General features: G+C 37.0%; 1 protein-coding gene across 2 annotated transcripts in view; it reads left to right on the forward strand.

The window, feature by feature from the left end:
* The first annotated feature begins 17,574 nt into the window (after positions 1–17,574).
* Positions 17,575–26,960, forward strand: part of PPM1A (protein phosphatase, Mg2+/Mn2+ dependent 1A) — a 113,032-nt gene continuing 103,646 nt past the window's right edge. Inside the window, exon 1 of one of the 2 annotated variants that reach the window (XM_074235941.1) lies at positions 17,575–17,886. In XM_074235941.1, the coding sequence (XP_074092042.1) occupies positions 17,865–17,886 (22 nt within the window). In that variant the 5' untranslated portion in view covers positions 17,575–17,864. The remainder of the gene's footprint in view (positions 17,887–26,960) is intronic. The other variant, XM_074235942.1, reaches the window with a different exon arrangement.

A 26,960-nucleotide genomic window follows, 5' to 3' on the forward strand; every position in this document is an offset into this window, starting at 1 on the left:
GTATTGCTGGGTCAATGAACACTTTTATATCCCTTTGGGCATAGTTCCAGCCTGTTGGAGAAGGTATATTCTGGTTTTTTTCCCTTTGGTTGACTCTGTTTCACTTAGTTATATAAAGCTCAGATAATTATTAATGCAAATGTTTTCTAATAAAATCATTAGTTTTTTGTATTCATATTTAAATCTATTTTTATTCTACAAAATAAAAAACATTGTCATGTGTGGCAAAACATGAGAGGATTCATAATATAAAACAATAAATTTCAATTTCAAGAAAGCCTATATAATAAATAATACATATTGTAATAAAAATTGTCCATCTTTTCTTTGCTTCCTTAGTTTTCTTCTGTTTTCTGCTGTGCATTGTTTTTTTTTTCTTTTCATCCCACTAGGATCTATACTTTTATATATATACATACTCTAACTCATTACCTTCTCTAGCCCCTCCTTTTATTTCTTTCTGAATTTAAAAGACTTATAGTTTTAAATATATATTTATATATTTTTCCCTCTTTAACCCATTCTTAATGAGAATAGAATTCGATCTAATTTCTCTATATCAGTTCTTCTCACAATTCATTTGTATAGAATAATTCTATTTAAAAAAAATCTTTTCCTAGACCATTTTCCTTTTAAAAATTACATCCTATTCAACTCCACCACCCTCTTTCATTTTAATTACCCTATTATTATCAATCTTGGACATATGTTTTACATTTCCATGTATAGTAAATAATCTGTCCTTATTGAGTCCTTTGTAATTAGTCTTTGATAGTTAACTTATATTTCTTTTGATTCTTGTGCCAAATTTTCTAGTAAGTTCATGTCTTTTTTCAACAAAATCCTGAAAGTCTGACAATTTGTTGAATGTCCATTTTTGTTGTGTTCAGGATTATGCTTAACCTTGCTACATATGATATTATCAGCCACAGTTCTTTTACTCTTCAATATATTGAATTCCAAAAACTGTGGTTTTTTTTTTAAAATAGCTGCTGCTAGATCTTGCATAATTCTAATTGTGGTTCTGCCATATTTGAATTTTTTTTGTTGTTGCTCTTAATATAGAGGTTTAGGAATTTAGCAATGATATTCCTGTCAGTTTTCTTCCTAAGATTCCTTTCAGGTGATGACTGGTGAATTCTTTTCTATTTCTACTTTCCCCTCTTGTTCTAACACTTTAAGACAATTTTCTTTAATTATTTCTTGTATTATTTGTCAAAATTCTTTTTTTTTTTTGGCAAGGCAGTGGGAGTAAATGGCTTGCCCAAGGTCACATAGCTCGTTATTTATTAAGTGTCTGGGGCTGGATTTGAACCCAGGTCCTCCTGACTCCAGGGCCAGTGCTCTATCCACTGTGCCAAAGATTTTATTTTTTAATCATAGCTCTCAAGTCATTTGGTTATTCTTAATGTTTTCTTCTTGGTCTGTTCTCCAAATCTGTTGTTTTTTCTTGTGAGGTGTTTTACCTTCTCTTCTATTTTTTTCATTCTTCTATTTTGTTTTATTATTTCTTTGTCCCTTATACTTTCACTGACTTCCCTTTGCTCAATTTGGATTTTCTTCCTTAAAATCCTGGATCTCCTTTTCCAATTGGTCTTTCTTTCCATAATCCTCTTATTTTTCTTGGATTTTTAGTTTTTCCTCAATCTCTCTTATTTGATTTTTAAAGTCGTTTTAAAATGCCTTTATTGTTGCTGATTATTAATGATTTAGAGATTGAAGACAGAAGATTTAAGCCCACTCAGAAGGTGAAGGAATTCACATATTCTCTGGGATGTTAAATCTGCTCTGGATTTTATTATAGAATATAGCAAAGTAAACAGATGAAAAAAATTCTCTTATAGGGTCAGAAGCACATAAAATAGAATGAAAAATAAATAAATAGTGACGCAGAGATAGGAAGACAGGTAAAGAATGACAGAGATAAAAGAACAGTCGAGTAGAGGTGACTGGGCCTGGGGGGGGGGGGGGGGGCAGCGGCCTGGAGGAGTCCAATTCAGATTTTATAGCCTTGCCCCTGATCTGGGAATTGAAGGCAAAAGGAGAATTCCCCCCACCCCCCCCACCCCCCCCGCCCCACCTTAAATGACCAGAATCAGGTAGAGGGTTGAAGACTGAGGAAATCAGAATACAAATTTTACATTAAACAATGAAACAATGGGAGTCAATTTATATCTCAAGATTAACAGCATCTAAGATTACAAATTTTGTTTCTGCTACATTCATAATTATCTCCATCATTTCCCTGCATCACTACTGTGTGGGATTAAAAATCCACTGAAAAATATAGAGCAACTCCTCTGAACAAAAAAGAAAGTTTATTTTGCCTTTTCTGGAAAAAAGGGCACACTCCAAGTCTCACAAAGCTAGTGAAGATCAAGAGGCTGCTCCAAATTGACAGTCAAGCAAAATTATATGGCCTAAAGCATTCCCCTCCTCTGCTCTATTGTCACTCCCTGTCTACTCATCGGTTAGTCTTCAGAGTTACATTCTACTTGTGAAAATCTACCCCAGGAACAAAGAAAAGAATGAAAGGTTTTCATAAAATATTATCTCACCATCCAGTTGGTGAGAATAACCTTCAGGATTATAACTATCTTTTTTAAGCAACAGTCTACTTATCATCAAACATGAGGAGTTTTATGAGCTTCATTGGAATGCAAGGTTTTTCTCATGGGAACAGTCTACTGTTCTCCCAGTTAGGATACTTTTATCATCAAATAGGTGACTAACTAAAAATGCAAGATCTCTCTGGCAATAATCCACTATTCCCCCCCAACAGAATCCGGAGGGTGCCTGGCTTGGAATGCAAGGTCTCTCTCCCTCTTTCTTCTTTAATTTAATATTTATTCTCATTTTGTACAAATAATATTTTTATACATTAATAAAATATTCTTGTTTAAGAGTAAAGAAAATACCCCCTCCCCCATAAAAATATATGCATGTGCAATAAAGTAAAGGGGAGAGAAAAAAATTAAAATTAAAATAAAAAATAATAGTAATAATTGTAGGTATGTCCAGGTGGCGCAGTAGACAGAGCACCATCCCTGGAGCCAGGAGCACCCAAGCCTATATCTGACCCCATACACCCAACAATCACCCAGCTGTGTGACATGCAAGCCACCCCAACCCCACTGCCCTGCATAAACCAAAAAAAGAAAAAAAGACCTAAAATAAAATAAAATTGTAATAATAGTAGGGGTGGCTGGGTGGAGGACAGAGCACTGACCCTTGAAACAGGAGCACCCGGTTCCAAATCCGGCCTCAGACACCCAACAGTCATACTGCTATACAGCCCCAGGCAGGCCACCCAGCCCCATTTGCCTTGCACTCCCCCCAAAATAATAATAATAATAAAAAATGTGCTTCAGTCTGTGTTCCAACACTACCAACTCTGTCGCAGGTGGATCACATTCTTTATAAGTCCATCACAAAAGTTACTTCCATATTTTTCAACTGTTGCCATGGCTGATCGCAACTCCCTCCTTTCGTATTTCTCCACTACCATGTACTATATTTTCTGTAGCTGGGTGGTGCAGCAGACAGATTTCTGGCCCTGGGCCCAAGAGGCCCCAAGCCCCCCTACCACCTTTTAGGCCCAGCATCCACCCAGCCCTATGGTCCCAGACAGGCTATCCAATCCCAGCCCCTTGAAAGAAGTAAAAAAGAAAATGTGTTATATCTGACCACTCTCCCCCCATGGCCCATCCTCTCCTCCATCACTCACATCCCGCCCTTCCCCCTGTCCCCTCCTTCTTACTCCAGATGTCTATACCCCATTGAGTATATATACTGTTTCCTCTCCTAGCCACCTCTGATGAGAGTGAAGATTCCCTCATTTCCCCTTGCCTTCCCCCCTTCCATATCATTGCAATAGCTCATTGTAATAAACAAAAATCTTATTATATGAAATATCTTGGCCTATTCCCCCTCTCCCTTTTTCTTTCTCCCATTACATTTCCCTTTTTTTATATTGACTCCATTTTTACACCACAATATATCTTCAAATTCAGTTTTCTCCTGTGCTTCATCTATAAAAGCTCCTTCTACCTGCTCTATTAAATGAGAAAGTTCATATGAGTATTATCAGTGTCATTTTTCTAATACAGGAATACATGCAGTTCATCATTAAGTCCCTCATATTTTCCTCTTCTCCACTCTCTATGCTTCACCTGAGTCCTGTATTTGAAGATCAAACCTTCTGTTCAGCTCTGGCCATCCCAACAGGAACATTTGAAATTCCTCTGGTTCATTGAAAGTCCATCTTTTTCCCTGGAAGAGGACGTTCAGTTTTTCTGGGTAATTGATTCTCGGTTGCATTCTAAGCTCTTTTGTCTTCTGGTATATTATATTCCAAGCCCTATGAGCTTTTAATGTAGTTGCTGCCAAGTCCTGTGAGATCCTGACTGCAGCTCCATGGTATTTGAACTGTGTCCTTCTGGCTGCTTGTAATATTTTCTCTTTGACTTGGGAGTTCTGGAACTTGGCTATAATATTCCTGGGGTTTGTTTTATTTGGATCTCTTTTTCAGGGAGATCGGTGGATTCTCTCCATTTCTATTTTGCCCTCTGCTTCTAGGATATCAGGGCAATTTTCCTGTAGTAATTCTTTGAAAATGATGTCAAGGCTCTTTTCCTGATCATGACTTTCAGGTATTCCAATAATTTTTAAATTATCTTTCTTAAATCTGTTTTCCATATCAGTTGTTTTTTTCAATGAGATGTTTCACATTTTCTTCTAATTTTTCATTTTTTTGGTTTTGAAGCATTGAGTCCTGGTTTCTTGTAAATTCATCAATCTCCCTGAGTTCTATTCTTTGTCTGAAGGATTTGTTCTCCTCAGAGAGTTTTCTTATCTCTTTTTCCATCTGGCCAGTTCTGCTTTTTAAAGCATTCTTCTCCTCAATAACTTTTTGAACTGTTTTATCCATTTGACCTAAGCTGGTTTTTAACATGCTATTTTCTTCAGCATTTTTTTTGGATTTCCTTGACTAACCTGCTGACTTTATTTTCATGTTTTTCCTGCATCTCTCTCGTTTCTTTTCCCAGTTTTTCTTCTAACTCCCTCATTTGATTTTTTATTTAGGTTTTTGCAAGGCAAATGGGGTTAAGTGGCTTGCCCAAGGCCATACAGCTAGGTAATTATTAAGTGTCTGAGACCAGATTTGAACCCAGGTACTCCTGACTCCAGGGCCAGTGCTTCATCCACTGTGCCACCTAGCTGCCCCTACTTCATTTGATTTTCAAAGTCTTTTTTGAGCTCTGTCATAGCCTGAGCCCAATTTCTGTTTTTTCTTGGAGTCTTTAGATACAGGAGCTTGTGTTTCCTCATCTTCAGACTGAGTGTTTTGATCCTTCTTGGTCTCACAGCAAAATATTTCTCAATAGTGTTCCTCTTGTTTCTCTGCTTACTTATTTTCCCAACCTTAGACTATTTTTGGGGTGCTTACTGAGCTTTTGGAACACTCCCACAAGGGTCTCAGTGTGTGAGGCTCTGTCCTCCCTCCTGGTCTGTGAATGACCATATGTGCTCCCCTCTGCCATGGAGCTGAGGAGGGGGTGCCTAATGTTCTATTGGGGGGCCTAGACTGCGATCAGGATCTGAATGTGGTCAGAGCCCCAGAGTCCTATTCCAGGGACAGAGGACAGAGCACAGCAATCTCTCTCTCTTCACTCCTCTCCCTAGGTTCAATGGGCTCATGCCCTGGGGGCTCCTGCTTACCCACTCCGCCTGCTTCTGGTTCCTGGATCTGGTCTGTGGTGGCCACTCTGCTGTGTGCCCTGAGGGCTGGGCTTCATGTGCTCACTCTGGCAGAGGTCCCCTCCCACTGTTCCCCCAATTTGTGCCTGGTGCTCCCCAGGCCGTAGATCAGGAAACTCCTCCACTGCTGTGAGCCGCTCCCAGTGTCCTGGGGCTGCCTCCAGGAGGCTGAAATCCTTTCGCTCTGGGGGGCCACCTCCAAGCCTGGGGAGCAGAGCCTTTCTGCTCTTTTCCAGGTTACCTTGAGTAGGAGAACTGCCTCTCTGGGTCCCTCTGCGGGTTCTGTCTCTCGAAAATTTAGTTAGAGTCCTTAGTTTATAAGTTTTATGAGAGAGCAACTAAGACAGTATCCTCTCTTGTTGCCATCTTGGCTCCGCCCCCTGTCTGGCAATTCTTGAGAATCCTTTAATTACCATTGTTCAGTTAGTAAGTGTCTACAAATGAGTCTACACTGCCCTCTACTGGAAGGTATAAATTCATCAATGTCTGCCCTTCAATGAATTAAATGAAAATTTAAATTGAATTTTAGCTATTGTTATTAAGAAGGTAATTAGAAGTCAGAATTAAGGTTCAGCTGGGTTACTGTTTTCAATCTTTCTTGAAGTATTGTTTTTGCCAAATAATTATTAATTCTCCTAAGAAACTTCTCCCCAGTGTAAGCAATAAGCTTCTCCCCACCCCAACTATTGGGATGCTCTTAAAAATGTAAAGTAAATGCTTTATCAAAAACATCGTGAGCCATGGGCTTTATAAAAATGATACTACTCCTGTCACCCTAAATGATCTTTGTATCTTCTTGGGGCAATACTTAATTATTCAATAAACATTTTAAAATATCTTCTATATATCAGATACTATACTAAGCACTGACAATACTAAAAGACTTAAAGAGTCCCAGCCCTCATGGAGCTCACAGTCTAAAGGGGAAAACAAAATGCAAACAAATAAATACAAACAAGCTATATAGAGAATAAATAAATAGGAAATGGCAGAAGAGAGGCACTACGATTAAGAGAAGTTGGGAAAATCTTCCTGTAAAACAGGAGCAGAGAAACCTCTAGCCTAAGGGCCATATTGTGACTTTGCTAAGGCAACTGCAGGTGGGACTTGAAATTCAATAAATCTAGGAGTTTTTAGGGGTCAATTAATTAAATGTTTGATCAAATATAGCCCACAAATGATGTTATAAATATCCAAATGGCCCTTGGCTGATGAATTTAGTTACTTTGTGAACTTACTTTTTTTTGAAAAAAACTCAATTTTTATGTGACAAACTCTTGAACAGTAACAAACTCTTCCTTTCTTTCTCTCTCTCTTCCCAAAAGGACCCATTCTAAATACTTTTAATTAGGCCTGCATGAGAAGTCATGTAGACACTGGGAAGGTAGCCAGGCTTCTGGACTTAATTTCTTTTTTTTCCACAGGTGGATCACATTCTTTATGATAAGTCCATCACAAAAGTTACTTCCATATTTTTCCAACATTGCCATTGCTGATCTCAACTCCCTCCTTTCTTATTTCTCCAGTACCATGTATTATATTTCTCTCTCCTTTCACTCTGACTCTGCTGTAGGGTCACTGAGTAGTGCAGCAGACAGATCCCTGGTCCTGGGGCCAAGAAGCCCTGAGCCCCCATACCACCCCTTAGGCCCAGAATCCACTTGGCCCTATAGTCCTGGGCAGGCCTTCCAATCCCAACCCCTTGCAAGAAGTAAAAAAGAAAATGTGTTATATCTGACCACTCTCCCCCCATGGTCCATCCTCTCCTCCTTTATTCACATCCTCACCCCTTCCCCCTGCTCCCCACTCCTTCTTACTCCAGATGTCTATACCCCATTGAGTATATTTGCTGTTTTCTCTCCTAGCCATCTCTGATGAGAGCAAAGTTTCCCTCATTCCCCCTTGCCTCCCCCCTTACATATCATTGCAATAGCTCATTATAATAAAAAAAATCTTATGTGAAATATCTTGGACTATTCCCCCTCTCCCTTTTTCTTTCTCCCATTCCATTTCCCTTTTTTTCTATTGACTCCATTTTTACACCATATTTTATCTTCGAATTCAGCTTTCTCCTGTGCTTCAACTATAAAAGCTCTCTCTACCTGCTCTATTAACTGAAGGTTCATATGAGTATTATCAGTGTCATTTTTCTATGCAGGAAAACATGCAGTTCATCCTCATTAAGTCCCTCATATTTCCCCCATCTCCTCCAGTCTCCATGCTTCACCTGAGTCCTGTATCTGAAGATCAAACCTTCTGTTCAGCTCTTTCCATTCCAAAAGGAACCTTTGAAATTCCCCTGGTTCATTGAAAGTCCATCTTTTTCCCTGGAAGAGGACATTCAGCCTTGCTGGGTAGTTCATCCTTGGTTGCATTCTAAGCTCTTTTGCCTTCCGGTATATTGTATTCCAAGCCCTACGAGCTTCCAATGTAGTTGCTGCTAAGTCCTGTGTGATCCTGACTGCAGCTCCACGATATTTGAACTGTGTCCTTCTGGCTGCTTGTAATATTTTCTCTTTGACTTGGGAGTTCTGGAACTTGGCTATAATATTCCTAGGGGTTGGTTTTTTGGGATCTCTTTCTCGGGGGGGATCGGTGGATTCTTTCCATTTCTATTTTGCCCTCTGCTTCTAGAATATCAGGGCAATTTTCCTGTAGTAATTTTTTGAAAATGATGTCAAGGCTCTTCTCCTGATCATGACTTTCAGGTATTCCAATAATTTTTAAATTATCTTTCCTAAGTCTGTTTTCCATATCAGTTGTTTTTTCAATGAGATATTTCACATTTTCTTCTAATTTTTCATTTTTTTCGTTTTGAAGTATTGATTCCTGATTTCTGTTAAATTCATCAATCTCCCTGAATTCTATTCTTTGTATGGAGGATTTGTTCTCCTCAGAGAGTTTTCTTATCTCTTTTTCCATCTGGCCAATTTTGCTTTTTAAAGTATTCTTCTCCTCAATAACTTTTTGAACTGTTTTATCCATCTGACCTAAGCTGGTTTTTAGCATGCTATTTTCTTCAGCATTTTTTTATCTTTGTATCCACAGTACTTGGCACAATGTTTGATCATATAAAAGGTATTTAACAAAATACTTATTGATGATTAGATAGATAGATGGATCAGGATTGCAAAAAATTGCTGATCTACACTGAAATAGGGAGTTTCCTCACCAGAATTTCCCTACAACAATGCAACCCACAAGTTGAACCAAAAAAAATTATTATAGTCAGCTTTGCTGTAATATAATATGTGTGTGCATTCCCCCAAAGCAGCAAAGTATACAAAAATCACACAATAAAAGTCACAATTCTTATGCAGAAAATGAGGGAGGGACACAATGCTCAAAAACTTCATTACTAACACATTTTTTAAAAAAAGATAGAAGTCTAATAAAAAACAGTAGTAGGTGGAGCAAACTCCAGGCTTCAGTGGCCAGCATCCATGGCAAGAGGAAAAGGGAATGGACCAGGACCACTAGTTACTATTGCACTAGCAGATAATAAAATATTTATGCTGTTTTTTTTCCCTAACAAATGGAGGTGGGTGTTGGAATAAAATGTAGCTTGTGAGTGGAGCAATTTTCTACCATATTATTTCTCATAGTAGGAACTGCAAATTAGCAAGTTGTAGATTCTCAATATTGAGAATGCTGAATATTCTCAAAATATTCCTAAATAAATCAATCACATAGGAATACATTTGCAATTTTGAAACTAATGTTATAGCTGAACTGACTAAAAAGGGGCTCCACTCAGCTACCTTAGATTCAATATACAGTGTTTTGACCAATCATAAATATGAATATGCAGCAACTTACCAGACAAGTACAACAAATTAAAAAGTGAAGCATTTAATTAAAATACAATATAAAAGAGAAAATAAAATAGTAGAGACATTTTAATTATTCTTCTACACGTGACTCCTAAGACAATGTTGAAGGGAACACTCAAGCAATGTGTTTATTAATGTGAAAGATTCTGTACCAAAGAAAGGCAAAGAACAGTCTCTACCCTCTAGGAGTTCACTGTATTATAGGGAAGACAATATATAAACAAATATGTACAAATACTTTCCCCATAACTTATACTCCAAGTAAGAAAGGGCAGCAGCAGGATTCAAACACTATTCAAATCTACCCACCAGCAATTTTCTGTGCCTTCTTATAGATCACTAACCTCTCTATAACATTAAGAAGCTTTCTAGTACTATAAATCATAGTAAAATTGCATATCTGAATGAGGAGGGGCAAAGAAATTTAACAGTGAGAATGAGAGCCATTCTCTCTGCACAGGGAACAACATGAATAGAAAGAAAGAGGCATATACAGTACAAGAAATAGTGTGCAATCAAGTTGACTGGAGCATAGAACATATGAAAATATGTGAAATAACCTGAAAAGATGGTATAATGCCAGATTGTGAAAGACTTTGATTTCTAGGCTTAATAAAAATAGAAGTGTTTGGATAGTAAAGATAACACACTAAATTTTGAGCCATTTTATTTTATTTATTTTTCTTTTTTTATTCTCATTTTGTACAAATTTTTTTTTACATTAATAAAATATTCTTGTTTACAAGTAAACAAAATACCCCCTCCTCCCCCATGAATATATATAGACTTGTTTGGGTGAAAAAAGCAAAGGGGAGAGAAAAAAATTAAAAAATAATAATAGTAATAATTGTAGGTATGGCCAGGTGGCACAATGGATGAAGCAACAGCCCTGGAGCCACGAGCACCCAAGTCCACATCCAGCCTCGTAAACCCAACAATCACCCAGCCGTGTGACATGCAAGCCACCCGTTCCCCACTGCCCTGCAAAAACCAAAAAATAAATAAAGAAAAAAAGACCCAAAATAAAATAAAATAGTAATAATAGTAGGGGTGGCTGGGTGGCAGACAGAGCATTGGCCCTTGAGCCAGGAGCACCTGGGTCCAAATCCGGCCCCAGACACCCAAAGATCACCCGGCTATGTGGCCCCAGGCAGGCCATCCAGCCCCACTTGCCCTGCACCCTCCCCCCAAATAATCATAACAAAAAATGTGCTAGTCTTTGTTCCAACACCAACAACTCTGTCATGGGTGGATCTCATTCTTTATGATAAGTCCATCACAAAAGTTATTTCCATATTTTTCCACTATTGCCATTGCTGATTGCAACTCCCTCCTTTTTTATTTCTCCACTACCATGTACTCTATTTTCTCTCTCCTTTCACTATGACTCTGCTGTATGGTCGCTGAGTGGCACAGCAGACAGATCCCTAGTCCTGGGGCTAAGAAGCCCTGAGCCCCCATACCACCGCTTAGGCCCAGAATCCACCTGGCCCTGTGGTCCTGGGCAGGCCTTCCATAACCAGCCCCTTGCAAGAAGTAAGAAAGAAAATGTGTTATATCTGGCCACTCTCCCCCCATGGTCCATCCTCTCCTTTATTCATATCCCCACCGCTTCCCCCTGCTCCCCCCTCCTTCTTACTCCAGATGTCTATACCCCATTGAATATATTTGCTGTTTCCTCTCCTAGCCATCTCTGATGAGAGCAAAGTTTCCCTCATTCCCCCTTGCCTCCCCCCTTACATATCATTGCAATAGCTCATTATAATAAAAAAAAATCTTATGTGAAATATCTTGGACTATTCCCCCTCTCCTTTTTCTTTCTCCCATTCCATTTCCCTTTTTTTCTATTGACTCCATTTTATCTTCGAATTCAGCTTTCTCCTGTGCTTCAACTATAAAAGCTCTCTCTACCTGCTCTATTAACTGAGAAGGTTCATATGAGTATTATCAGTGTCATTTTTCTATGCAGGAATACATGCAGTTCATCCTCATTAAGTCCCTCATATTTCCCCCATCTCCTCCAGTCTCCATGCTTCACCTGAGTCCTGTATCTGAAGATCAAACCTTCTGTTCAGCTCTGTCCATTCCAAAAGGAACCTTTGAAATTCCCCTGGTTCATTGAAAGTCCATCTTTTTCCCTGGAAGAGGACATTCAGCCTTGCTGGGTAGTTCATTCTTGGCTGCATTCTAAGCTCTTTTGCCTTCCGGTATATTGTATTCCAATCCCTACGAGCTTCCAGTGTAGCTGCTGCTAAGTCCTGTGTGATCCTGACTGCAGCTCCACGATATTTGAACTGTGTCCTTCTGGCTGCTTGTAATATTTTCTCTTTGACTTGGGAGTTCTGGAACTTGGCTATAATATTCCTAGGGGTTGGTTTTTTGGGATCTCTTTCTCTGGGGGATCGGTGGATTCCCTCCATTTCTATTTTGCCCTCTGCTTCTAGAATATCAGGGCAAGTTTCCTGTGGTAATTCTTTGAAAATGATGTCAAGGCTCTTTTCCTGATCATGACTTTCAGGTATTCCAATAATTTTTAAATTATCTTTCCTAAGTCTGTTTTCCATATCAGTTGTTTTTTTTTCAATGAGATATTTCACATTTTCTTCTAATTTTTCATTTTTTTCGTTTTGAAGTATTGATTCCTGATTTCTGTTAAATTCATCAATCTCCCTGAATTCTATTCTTTGTCTGAAGGATTTGTTCTCCTCGGAGAGTTTTCTTATCTCTTTTTCCATCTGGCCAATTTTGCTTTTTAAAGCAATCTTCTACTCAATAACTTTTTTGAACTGTTCTATCCATTTGACCTAAGCTGGTTTTTAGCATGCTATTTTCTTCAACATTTTTTTTGGATTTCCTTGACTAAGCTGCTGACTTTATTTTCATGTTTTTCCTGCATCTCTCTCCTTTCTTTTCCCAGTTTTTCCTTCCAACTCCCTCATTTGATTTTCAAAGTCTTTTTTGAGCTCTGTCATAGCCTGAGCCCAATTTCTGTTTTTCTTGGAGTCTTTAGATGTAGGAGCTTGTGCTTCCTCATCTTCAGACTGAGTATTTTGGTCCTTCTTGGGCTCATTTGCAAAATATTTCTCAATAGTCTTCTTTTTGTTTCTCTGCTTGCTCATTTTCCCAGCCTGGGCCTGGTTTGGGGTGTTTCTTGAGCTTTTGGGATACTCCCACAAGGGTCTCAGTGTGTGAGGTTCTGTCCTCCCTCCTGGTCTGTGAATGACCATAAGTGCCCCCCTCTGCCAAGGGGCTGATGTGGGGGGGGGCTGCTGTTCTATGGGGTGCCTAGACTGCGATCAGGATCTGAATGTGGTCAGAGCCTGAGAGTCCTGTTCCAGGGGCAGAGGACAGAGCTAGGCAGTCTCTCTTCACTCCCCTCCCTCAGCTCAATGGGCTCATGCCCTGGGGGCTCCTGCTTACTGGTTCCACATGCTTCTGTTTCCTGGATCAGGGCTGGGGAAAGACCATGCTGCTTGCTGTGTGCCCTGAGGGCTGGGTTCCACGTGCTCGCTCTGGCAGAGGTCCCCCACTATACCCCCACTTTCTGCCCGGTGCTCCTTGGGGTGTAGCTCAGGAGACTCCCCCGTTGCTGTGAGCTGAGACCCCCAGCACCCTGGGGCTGCCTCTGGGAGGCTGAGGTTCTTTGGCTCTGGCAGGCCACCCCTCTGGCGGGCTGCCCCTCCAACCCTGGGGAGCAGAGCCTTTCTGCTCTTTTCCCAGTTACCTTGAGTAGGAGAACTGCCTCACTGGGTCCCTTTGTGGGTTCTGTCTCTCGAAAGTTTAGTTAGAGTTCTTAGCTGATGAATTTTATCAGAGAGCTCCTAAGACTCCATCCCTTCTTGTCCCCATCTTGGCTCTGCCCCCCCCCGAGCCATTTTAAAAAGACACTAATTTGATAACAATATTTTATAAACATAATATTGGAATGTTTACTTATGTGCATGATAAAACAAAAGTTTTATAGATCACAATTTGGGAAGCACCATATTAAGAAATTTTGAGTTGCATTCAGAAACTCTTAAAGACTGAAACCAAGACAAAAGAATGGATTGCTGATAAGGTAGTTTTAGGGTACTGGGGAAAAGAATATCTTTCTTTAGGTAATAAGATTTCCACACTTTCTTTTTAAAACAATAATTATTTAATTTTATTACTATTTTGAATTTGATGACATGAAGATTTCTTGTACAAAGAATGGAAAAAGAAAATTTTATATGATAACATAAATCACTATTACATGTAACTTATTTTTAAGTATATAAAAAAATAATTTCAACCCAATTCTACTTATCTCTGTACCCTCATGAAATTCTTTGTGCTCTCTTTTATGTATTTTTAAAAACTATTTCATTAACTTTTTTTCTTTTGGGGGGGGTGAAGGGATACCAATCATTTTTGTAACAAATAGTCAAACAAACCTATGAAATCCATTCATGACCATATCAAAAAAAGTAAGAACTTCAGTCCATCATCTCTATGCCAAGAGGAGGTGAGAGGTATGATTCATTATCTGGAAGTGTGGCCTTTGCATTATGATTCTTAAGTTTTTCATAGTTGATTTCCTTTAAAATATTGTAGTCATGAGGCACAGCCAAGATGGCAGAGGAGAGATGATGTATGGATTCCCACAACATTCCCCTCCAAACAGCTTTAAAATGCCTCAAATCAAATTTTGGAGCAGCAGAACAAAAAGTCAGAGCAAAACATTTTTCCAGCCTAAGACAAAAGTATGACAAGAAAGGTATGTGACACTGAGGTATGAGTTGATCTGGAATACATGTGATGGCAGCACCAGCATCAGCACCATGCTAGGCTTTGGAGGTAGCTGCTAAAGCATGGAAGCAGCAACAGAAGCTTCAGGAAATCTCAGCCCAGAGATGGTAAGGCAGTTCTACAGTTGGTCAGAAAGTAATTATAGGGGACTTTTAGTGTCACTAAGTCCAGCTGGCACTAATGGGCACCTTTATTTCCCATACAAAATTCTGGGTCAAAGTATCAGGACAGAGAGGAACACCAGTGCTTTTGGCTGCAGAAGAGCAAGGGTCCTTCCTGGATAAAGTACAGTCCAGGGAGTGCAGTTCAGAAGAGAGAAACCACACTTCTCTTTGTACTATACCATCTTGGATATATGGAAAATTTGCTGACCCCCAGAACTAGCCATGAAAACAGCAGCACAAAAAGCATGAAGCTCGGAACCCCCAGGTGAGTTGAGTTCAACTTTAATATAACATTAAATTATATTATATTATATTATATTATATTAACTTTAAAGTTCAAAGTCAAAAAAGTGGGCTGAAAAATAAGCAAACAACAAAAAGAACTTGACATAAAAATCTACTATGATGATGAGGAAGACCAAGATACAAACTCAGAAGAAGACAACAATGTAAAATGTAAAATGTAAAAACCTCAAAGAAAACCCTTACTAATTAGTCACAAGTCCAATAAGAATTCCTGGAAGACTTTTTAAAAAGATATGACTGATAGAGGAAAAAAATGAGAAAATATAGGAGAATAATACAGGAAATTTATGAAAAGAAAATTAATGGTATGGTAGAGGATAAAATAATAATCTTAAAAAAACAGAATTGACCTAACGGTAAAAAAAAACACACAAAATTTACTAGAGAAAATGACTTCTTTAAAAGCAGAATTGGCCAAATTGAAAAAGAGGTACAAAATTTCACTGAAGAAAATCGGGCAAGTAGAAACTGATGACACCATGAGCCTTCAAAAAACAATAAAACAAAGGAATGAAACATCTTAATAGTCAACTGGCCTAAAATAAGATGGAGAGATAATTTAAGCGTTATTGGGCTACCTAAAAATTAGAATTTAAAAAGTAGCTTAGACATCCTATTTCAAGAAATTATAAAAGAAAACTGGCCTAATATCTTCAATATAGAGGGGGAAAATGAAAAGTTTGCAGCCAGAAAGAAACAATTTAAATTTTGTGGAGTCATGATCAGGAGCACACAAGATTTAGCAGCTTCCACATTACATAAGGGGAGGGCTTAAAATATGCTATTCTGGAAGGCAAAGGAGCTAGTATTACAATCAAGAATAACCTATCCAGCAAAACAGTACAATCCTGATATTTAATAAAATATAGCACTTCTGAGCATTCCTAAATGGAAAGAGCAGAGCTGAATAGAAAATCTGACATTCAAACAGAAGACTCAAGAGAAGCATAAAAAAGTAAAAGTGAAAGAGCAATCATAAAGGGCTCAATAAAGTTAAACTGTTTACATTTCTATGTGAGAATATGATTCATGTTAACTCCTAAGAACTTTATTATTACTAGAGCAGTTAGATGTTGTTTACATAGAGAGCATGAGTGTGAGTTGATCTCAAAAAAAAAAAAAACAACCACAACCATGGGAGTGAAAAAGACAAAGAGAAGGGGAAGAGAGAGGAGGATGGTGAAAATTTTTCTCACATAAAAGAAATTTGCAAGGAAGAGCATTTATAGTAAAGGGAGAAAATGACAGTGAGGTAGTAAGCAATGCTTGAATGTCAATCTCTTTGGAAATGGTTTAAAGAGGGAAGAATGAATATATATTTCTGTATATACACACATGCATACTCAGATATAGAAATCTATCGTGTTGATGGGGAAATAGGAGAAGGAGATGATAAGAGAAGGGAATGAGGTTGTTAAGGAGAGCAGCTTAAGACTGGCAGAAACAAAATTGAGGAGGGACAGGATACAAAAAGAGAGATGATAAACAGTAGAAAATAGATGGAGGAAAATTCACAGGTAGTAATCTTAACTGTGGATGTGAATTGGAATGAAAACTATAAAACATAAGCAGTTAGCAGAATGAATTAGAAACTAGAATCCAACAATATGTGGTTTACAAGAGACACAATTGAAACATAAAAACACACACAAAGTTAAAATAAGAGAGAATCTTTTATTGAGCAGAACCAATTACACTTCAGTTGTAGTTTTAAAAAAAGGCGAATAGCAATCTCAATCTCAGAAAAAAAGCAAAGACAAAAGCAAAAATAAATCTAACTAGAAAAGTTAATCAGGGGAAACTCTACTTTTCTAAAAAGCACTATAGCAATGAAATAATATAAAAAAATTTGTAGAGCAAGTTTCCTCTGACAGAAGAAATATTTAAGGAACTGAAAATATATAAGGAACTGAATTAAGTTTATAAAAATAAGGTTCATTCCCTAATTTATAAATGATCAAGGAATATAAACAGTTTACTGAAGAAATCAAAGCTATCTATAATCAAATGAAAGCTCTAAATAACCAATGATTAAAGAAATACCAAATAAAACAATTCTAAGGTACAACATTAGACTTTTCAGAAATGACAAATGTTGGAGGGAATGAGGGAAAATATGTCCACTAATGAGGTAGTGGTGGAGTTTTGAAATGGAAATAGAGCAGTCATTTGGAGAACAATTTGGAACTATGCTCAAAGGGCTATAAGGTCATTTATACTTTTTTTTTCCTTTTTCTTTTTCTTTTGTTTTTGGCAAGGCAGTGGTGTTAAGTGACTTGCCGAAGGTCACACAACTAGGGATTATTAAGTGTCTGAGGTCTGCTTTGAACTCAAGTCCTCCTGACTCCAGGGCCGGCACTCTATCTACTGTGCCCCCTAGCTTCCCTGACCCTGCAGTTTTTAATAGTGTTGATCACCTTACTTTTTAATATTCTCTTGTTTTTGTGACACTGTTCTCTTATGATTCTCTTCGTCTTTGGTGAAGAAACTTAGTAGTACACATATTATTTTATATAATATTTATTTTATGCTAGGTTATATAATTTGTGATTTATTTTTCAGTTGACTTGGCAAAGGACTTCAAAATTTCAAACCTCCAGGAGGAATATAATCTGAATGTCTCTGGAATGTGGAAAGATTGCATGACAATGACTGAAGTTCCGTGGTTTAGATGGAATTTTGAGTGAACACTAGGAACATAAGGTGGGTGAGGGAATGTTAAAGCAGAAGTGACCAGGATTGAGATTTGGTTTGCCACTATGCTAATAGCAAACACTATCAGGGATTTTTAGTTTGCTGAGGTATCTGTGGTCACTGAGTTTTTGAATTGGACACTGCTAATCACAAAGTTGAATAGAAATTTGGTTTTGAAGAGAAATGAAGGGATGGGGCTGATTGTGAAAATGGAGAAAGAAAGGGAGTCAAATGGACAGTATTGTGTACTTTGAATGAGTATTAAGATTATGGCCTTGAGGTGGTGCCCCAAGAACCAAGTCACCTCCACCAATTCAAAGCCCTGCTGGGAGATATGATTGAACTATTTTTATCAGGTAAGAAAGAAAGTGAAGTCCTTCAGTTCCTTTCTCTCCCAATCTGTTTCCACCTCTGTCTACTGATGGCAGGCATTTACTGCAAAATGTGTCTGTTTTTTAAGTCTACTTAAAAAAAAGTCTACTTCTACTTTTTTTTAAGTTTACTTATTGTTGATTTAATTCATTTTTTGAAAGTTACATTTAACTATGATCATAACCACTTTGTTATGCATGTCTTTATATTAATTACTTTGATGAAGAGGGAGTGCAATAGAGAATACCAGTGATTAACCTTATCATACAAAGAAATAAACCAAGATAGGGTTCTAAATCCTGTTTCTAAAATAATAAGATTACATCTTGACTTGAGAACTTTAAGGTGAAATTTAGAGAAAATCTTATTAAATGTCTATTAATACTTTTTATAGATTTCCACATATCAAAGATCTTTGTGAATCAGGACCATTTTGCCTGTAGGCTAATGGAGTCATTTCAGACCCAGGGTCAAGTGACCAGAGCACAGTTGTCTCAAGGGGTGGGATTGATGGACCAAGAGAAAGTGATAAAACCTAATGGAAGAAGGAAGAAATGGTCTGGAATGAATTTGTCAAGGTACTTAACCTAGTGGAATGAGAGAGGTTAGAAAAACAAGTCTTTTATTTTCTGTTTCACTTTCTACCCTAAATTTTGCTGTAAACCCTTTGAGATTATCTTATAGTGCTTCTATTTCCTTTCTTATTCTCCATAGTCTAACTTCCAGCCTCATTATTCAACTGAAACTGCTCTCTCCAAAATTACCAATGAGATTTTAATTATCAATTTTCATAGCCTTTTTTTCAGGTCTAATCCTTCCTGAACTTTTGGCAGTCTTTGACACTATTGAATACTTTCTTCTCCTTTATACCCTCTTCTCTCTAAATTTTTTTATGATATTATTCTAGTCTGATTCTCCTACTTAAATGGCCACTCTTTTACCTAGGTCTTGAAAATTATCCATTCTCCAAAGATCTATCCTTGACCCTCTTTTATTCTTTTGCTATATTCTTTCACTTGATTATTTCATCAGCTCCCATAAATTCAATTAAAATCTCAATTCAATTAAAATGTCTTTATCCAGTTCTAAGTTCTCTCCTAACAGCTGCCTATTATAGGGACATCATGAACTAAATGTCTTATAGGCATCTTAAACTCAACACAACTAAAATTCAACTCAATATCCTTCTCCCAAACCCATTTCATTCTAATTTCATCATTATGCTGAAGGCACCACCTCCCTCTCATATCCTATATTTGATCTGTTGCTAAATGCAACAGATGAAAATGCAATGCAAATGCAATCCTATCTCACATATATACCCATTTCTCAACTTTTACATAGCCACCACTCTGGTTCAGGTCCTCATCATCTTACCCTTGAACTATTGAAATAGCCAACTGGTTGTTTTCACTACTTTGTCTTTCCACACTCTAATCCATCTTTCACTTAGTTATCAAAGTGATCTTCCTAAATTTCAGGATGGACTATGTCAACCTATTCAATAAACTCCAATGGTTCATTACTACCTCTACAATAAAAAATAAAAAATAAAAAAACCTTGTTTGGTTTTTAGTCCTTTATATATATATTGGTCCCTTCTTTTTAGTTTTTTTACACTTTACTCTCCACTTTTTATTTTTTCTGTGATCCAGTGATAGCTACTTTCTTGTTGTTCCTCACACTCTTCTTCCTCACTGTGTATTTTCACTGGCTCTCCCTCAAAACTAGAATTCTTTGTCTCCTCATCACCACCTCTGGTTTTCCAGATTTCTTTCAAGTCTCAGTTGAAATTCCACCTCTGCAAGAAGTCTTTCCTGATCCCCTTTTATGTTAGTGCCATCCTTCTGAGATGATCTCCAATCTATCTTATACATACCTTGTTTGTACATAGTTACCTTTACATGTTGTCTCTCCCATTAGATTGTAAACTCTTTGAGGACAAAAACTGTTTTTGCCTTTCTTTGCTTTCCCATTAATTAGCATAGTTTCTGGTACATTAGAAGCCTCTAATAAATATCTATTGACTTGCTTTATTGATTTCTGCTAGCAACATAAATATCTAGCAACTTCAAATTTTTGGATATTTGACCAAAATTTTCAGTTTTCATTGGACTGTTGGTATTTTGTAGATATAGCCTCTAGATACCATTTTCTAGTGTTCTATTCTAAGGAAGTCTTATGCAGATAGGAGTACAAATAGATATCAAATCTACAGAATGGCAGTTATAATTTTGTTCTCATGTTCTGTTGTTTATATTCATATAATCTATTATTTATTTTTAAAGCTATAATTTCCTTTATTCCAAACAACATGAAGCCCTGAGACATATAGTTCCTTTGGAAGTGGTGAAGCACATGTATGAAAGAATCAAAGGAATAATGCTCTAGATGACAGGGAGGAGTAGAAAGCTGATTCATATAGATTTATAGCACTGCAGATTTCTCCTTTTTCCAGATAGAGCTACATGTACATTGATTTTAGAAAGAAACACTCCCTTTTTAAGTCTGAAAGGCACATGAAATGAACCGTAATGCATATGGCACATTCACTGATAGACATTTTTTATCACATTCCAAGAGAACTGAGAAATTTTAATCAAGCCCAAGACCAGAGAAATAGGGAGCTTCAGGCTCAGTAATATTAAAGTCTCTGAAACTGGAAGCAATCTTTTTGTTTCCTTTTTGGCTTTTTTTTTCTGCCTCCTTTATTTCCTCCTGATCTAGTGCCCTCCAATCCTGAGGTGGGGTTGGGCATGGCTCATTCAGGAGCAGTGGGGTGGGTGGCAACGTAGACAAGCACCCTGCCTAGGACAACCAACATTGACAACACAACCGTGATGATCTGTTGCCTGGCCTCTTGCTTGGCTTGCTTCCTCTCCTTATCTTTCAAAGTCTCCTTCTTGGGTTTCCCTTTGAGCTGCCTCATCCTTACCAGGAAGAACCTGGGAAAGCTTTCCCAGAACTGTGTTAAGAATGGTATCTTGATCCTCCTGTTTCGAACTTGATGCTTCCTGAGTGAAGACCAGTCAGGAGATTCCTGGCAGATCAGATTTCTCTGATCCACAAACCTTAGCTTCCTATCTGGGAAGAAATCATCTATAATCTATTATTTAGAAATTCACACCATCTGGCTTCCAAATCTGACTATTCTAGCATTAATTTTTATTTTCTTCCCCAATTGGAGAACTTATATTAAAAACTACCTTATATTACCTGAACCTTGTTTGGCCACAGCTTTTGAAAATCTTTTGAAGATGGTAAGAAATGGCATTTGACTTTAATTCTGCTTGATTACAGTTTTAAATATATCCATCGACATTAACAATGACATTAAAAATCCTGATTTTTGTACTTGGTTTTGTTCTTCAATTACTGAAGTTCTTTGCCCTAAATTCTCACTCCTTTTAATGAAAGCCTTTTAAAGGCCTGAGAAAAGTTCGAACATTTTGTAAGAGATAGGTTATTTTTGGAGGCATCAGTTTTGTTTAGCATACAGAACAGTGACAGAAACCAGGATGTCTATAGTTATACAATGCGTCCTCTTTCCATAACTTTTCATGTCTCTAATTTATGAGTAGGAATAAGTCATTCTTATTTACTTAAGTTCTAAAAGTACAGAACACATTTATTTTATTGTACAAAACTCTATTTAAAAAATATTGCTAAAAAAAGAAATTTTATGTGAAATTCATTAAATTCTACATTCATGACAGTAATCCCTAATCTATGCTACTTCCTTTCTACTAAGGGATCATTTAATTCATTGCTCTTTTTTTCCTTTAATATGACCCATATAGCACAAATCTAAAACAAGGCTTAGGCCTAACCATAGAAAGACACAAATGGAAAAAACAACACAAAAACAAACAAAAAGACTCACTATCTAAAATGATCTTCTATGGACCCTGAAATTTCCAGTAAAGGAATGATTCCTTTGCAATTGAGGATTGTTGCACCCAGAAGATCCTTGTTAAAATTGTTATCTTGGTCCTGTTTACTGGTAGGGAGCGTTTACCACTTACTATTCAAGAAGGCATTAGAATATATTCATGTATTAGATTATTCTGGAAAACAGAGAATAGGACCACAAAAGAATAATTATACTGAATGGATTGTTAGACCTAGGCTTAGTATAACAGTGTAGGATCTTTAATATAGACCTCATATTTTTCAAATTTAAATTGGGGGGGGGGTGGGAGGACTAGTTGACCTTTAAGGTCTCTGTCAATTCCAAATCTATGATCCTATAATAAGAATCAGTAAAAGAACTCTGCTCCAAGGAAAATGATAAGAAGTGGGATTCCAAAGGCAAACAGTTCCTACTTAGCAATAGTCCTTGAAGTTTGTAAAAACCAATCTTGTTAATCATTGAAAGCTGGGTAAGAGCTAATCTTTCAGTTTTCAGTCCAATTCAGCCTCATTCAGATATATCAGATAATAGCCTCATTCAGATATCAGAGATATAGAGAAATCAAGACTTTTCTCTATATGTGTTCAAATTTCATTTCTTGTTAATACATTGGCTTAAATTTTCATTATACAATTATCTCTTCCACATCTCAGGGGTTAGGGGTAAGTTATCTCCCTTTCCTCCTCCCACAATCTGGAAGATCTTTTTTTTGTCCCTTCCCTTCCAGAGAAGTCTGAATTATTATGGTATTAAAATATAAAAACATGTTGATATTGTATAATATTATACAATTATGTTATGATATATAAATAATATATAATGATATATTTATATATAATTATATTATACAATATTATACAATTATACAATATTATACAACAAGGTTCTAATATTTTTCCATGTCATCTACTGACCTTTGCATGTTGTCTACAGCTTCTGCAAAACTCTTAAAAAATTTCCTTTTAATTTCTTATACTGACCCATGATATATTGAAATCTCAATGGGGAAAGTATCAATTTATAAGGAATAACTGTAATTATGTCAAGATTTGTAGTGGTTCTTTTAAACTAACTTTATTTCAAACAATACCAACTAGATAATCCTATCTGAGCAGAATCTGCCCTAGGGTCTCTTTTTTTATCTTAGACACATTTTTTTTTTGTGATTTAATCAGATTCTGTGGGCTTAGTTAGAATATCTATGTAGCCTATGCAGCCTATGCAGATTTATAGATCAAGCCCTAGTGTACTGCCAAAGCTTTAGTCCTGTGTCCCCAAATGCCTTCAGACTTCAGAAACTTCAGACTGGACTCCCATAGATAACCTCAGAACAGAATATTTTGTCTTCCTTCCCAGTCTAGCCCTCTTCTGAAGTTTCCTATTTCTATTGAAAGCACCATCATCCTTCTAATCTTGCAGTTTTATGATTTCAATTATCTTAACTCCTTATTCTCCCTTTCCCCCAAATCTTTTCTGTTGCCAAATCTTTTAATTTCTGTACTCACAAAGTCTTTTATATTTGTCCTCTTCTCTGTGCTAACAGAGTCACCACTCTAGTTCAAGCCCTCAAAAAGAAAGCAGATACTATTATTCCCATTTTGTAGTTGAAGAGACTATGTTGACTTACTCAGGGTCAGACAACAAATTTCTGGGGTGAGATTTTTACATAGATTCTCCTGATTCTAGGTACAGTGCAAGGCTTGGTAAGGGTTTATCAGTGAAGAAATCATAAGGTTCTCTGCCACAGGAGGATAAGAAAAGGTCATAAATTTTAATTCACAGGTTACTATAGTTATAAGTTTATTCGCAAAATTCTTTAGAGAGGCAGCAAGGTAAAGAAAGTGAGTTTTAAGAAGTTAGTGAGGTTTAAGCAAAGGATAAACAGCGATAAGCTAGGTTGGCAAGAACATCAAAGACAGTTAAGAAGGAAAGGGGAAAGGGAACAGTCACAGGATAAGTGGTTAACTGGGATCAATGTGGATCCAGCACTTGAAGATGGATTTTTTTCAGGAAATTCTTGGGAGAAGGATCAAGTAAAGTTGGGCAGAACTGGGAGAAATTAGGGGCATAGTCAGGACAGCAAGGTTATGCTCTTGCATACGTGTGGAGGAGTCAAAAATTTTAGATTAACTTTAAATTCTTAAATTATGGTTAAGAATTTATAGCACCTTAACTGAAGGGACCAGCTTGACTGGGAGTTAGGGTCTTTGTTAACCTAATGTAGCCCCAAGGAATTTTGATGTATAACTCAGAGGACCTGTGAGATAACTTGGAGATACTAGTTTAGATAGGATTATGTAGCAGACTAGTATAGAGTCAATTAAGGAAGGTTTAACAGTTTCAAAAGATTAACTCTTTTAACAGTGTTTGCTAGGTACAATTCTTGCTTATAAGGGTTTGTTTTTAAGGAAAGTATTGTTAACAATACAGAAAGATAAAAGGATTATAATATTTATCTCTAAATACAGAAAAAGGGAAAAGATTACAATATTTCTCTCTGCCCAGCATTGCCCTGCTTCACCAAGACAGAGTCTTGGGAAACACTATAATTAGTGAGTAACACCTGGATATAAATCAAGCAAAGGATAGAAGGCGTGATCCAACAGGTATGATGAGAGCAAGGAGAGAGCAATGTCACAAAAACCCAGAGGAGGGTTGGTCCATAGTGCTGTATTACAGAGAGATCAAGAAGAATGGTGAAGATGATTGGTAACTTTGAAGCAAGCAATTTCAATTAAATGATGAGGATGCAAGCCAATTGGCATAGGGGTTTAGATTTGAAGACCAGAAAAAGAAATGGAGACACCATTTATAAAAGACATTCTGATGGAGTTTAGCCAAAAAGGGGGAGGAGAGGTAGAGGATAACAGCTAATAGGTATGGTTGGATAAAATGAGATAAAGCAAAAAGGGTGGAGGAGACAGGGACATGTTTGCTGGAAGAAAGGAAATAGTATGTAGGGTGGAATAAAGATTAGAAAAATAATAGGGTATTGTAGTAGGGGTAATCTGCCAGAGAAAGTGGGAGGGGATGACCCAAGGGTGAAAGTTTTGCATGAGTGCAAAAATTTTCCTTGCCATAAATAAGTGCTGCCTCTTTATATGAGATGGGGTGATTAAAGAAATAGAGGGGAAAGATGATGGAGTGGTGTGAGAAGAAAGGGAACTCCTGGTGAATTACTTCAATTTTTTTTTTTTTGGTGAATTATGAGGTAAGGTACTTAAATGAGAGAAGGAAAGAAGGTACCATAGGATCTTTCTAGAGAAAAGAAAAAATTTTGGAAAAGCTGCTATTGTTCTTAGAATAATGAACTGATTAGGAGGATCTAAAAGTATTGTCTTGCTGCAATGAGAGTGAAATTGAAATTATACAATATAAATTTGTAGTAGATGCAATCTGCATGGTTTTATGATTTCCTCCAGTTCTATTCATCAACAAGTAAATGGGAACAAAGGAGATAAATGATGGGAATAATCTATTTCTGCTGTTTGGGGAGGCACAATTAGCAAAAAGACAAAAGTGTAAGTGATTGGAGTATAGAGGAGAGTTTGGAGTTCAATTGATTCTCTAGGGGATCGAGATAGGAAAAGGAAGGAATTTTACACTTAGTACAGAAAGAATGAAAATAAAGAATTGAGGGGTGGAGAGACTGGAGTCAAAATGAAGATAAAGAACTAGGAGTTGTGAGGCATAAAGAAAGATGGAGTGATAAAGGATTATGATCAGATAAAATAATTTGAGATTTCACAGAATTTTTGTTGATCAAATCAGAATTGTTACTATCTCTGTGTGCAGTTTAGATGATATGGAGACGAACTCATAGGAGTTGAATAGATTGAAGAACTGAAATTAAGGTCTTTGAGGGAACATTGATAAGAAGGACACTAGAAAAATAGGAAAGTGGGGTTTTAAAAAAGGAGGTAGGAGATAGATACTTATGCATTACATGAATAAAAAAAAAATGGACAAGATATTTTCTCTAATCCCCATAATCTTTCAAACCTAATCAAAACCAATTGTGCTCCAAAGATAAAGTAATCTCAGCCATTTCTATGGTCCAAAATTCCAAGGATAGTTAAAAAAAACAGGAAAGGATATCCATTTATTCTGAGGTCACTCAGCACTCTGTACTACTTACTACCTCCTATTCTACTGATATTAAGGTTACACTGACAGATCTGAGGACAGAACATCAAAATCCACCACTATATATATATCCCCTGATCCCTAATCCCTCATTTCAGAGCTGTGGAGACTCTGATTCCTGTCTGTGGACATTTTCTCTAGCCTTGATAGCCCAGCTTGGCCACAGCCCATCAAGGGCTACCAAGGACAGCTATGTGTAAGCCTCCAGTGCTGTAAAGCCCTGAACAAGTGCTAGGCTTGAAAATTGAGGAGCAGAGAAAAGTGAATAGATTACCAGGAAATGAAACCAGCCACATATGGACTGAGAAGCCCTCCTAAGTAATCTGATCTCAAAGACAGAATGCACAGAGACAACCTAAGGATCATAGATCTCCAAGAGGAACATGACAGGATAATAAAGCTTAATAACATAATAAATAAAATAATAGACAAGTACTTCCCAGGACTTTTGAATATAGAAAATGAAATTACAATTAAACAAATTCACAGATTGTCTCCAGAAAAGAATTCAAGCTACAAACTCCAAGACATAAAGTAATTAAATTTACCAATCCAATTCAGAAATAATAAGATGGCTTCACAAGCCATTAGGAAAAAGACTTTTAAATACAAAGGAAAGGACATTTGAATAACACAAATTTGAATAACTACACCCATTAGAAAAATGAAGAGGGAATAGAATAATATGTTCCAAAGAGTAACACAGTTCCGAATGAAGCCCAGGGTAACCTACTTTACAAATCTTAGCCATATAGGACAAAATATGAATGTTCAATAATAAAGAAGAATTTGAAATATTTTTAAAAGAAAACTAGAAATGAAGAGATTATTTGCCTCTTGAACACCCAAACAGGAATGAATAATGTAGGCAGCAAAAGGGAGAGAACTAAAACAAAACAAAACAAAATAAGTAAGAAACTTCTTTCTAAACATATACAAGAAGGTAGGGGTAAGGATGGAAATCTGGTAGATGTGAAGCCAGGTGAAGGGCTTCAGAGA

Source organism: Macrotis lagotis, chromosome 4 (genome assembly GCF_037893015.1).
Source record: "Macrotis lagotis isolate mMagLag1 chromosome 4, bilby.v1.9.chrom.fasta, whole genome shotgun sequence".
NCBI lineage: Eukaryota > Metazoa > Chordata > Mammalia > Peramelemorphia > Peramelidae > Macrotis > Macrotis lagotis.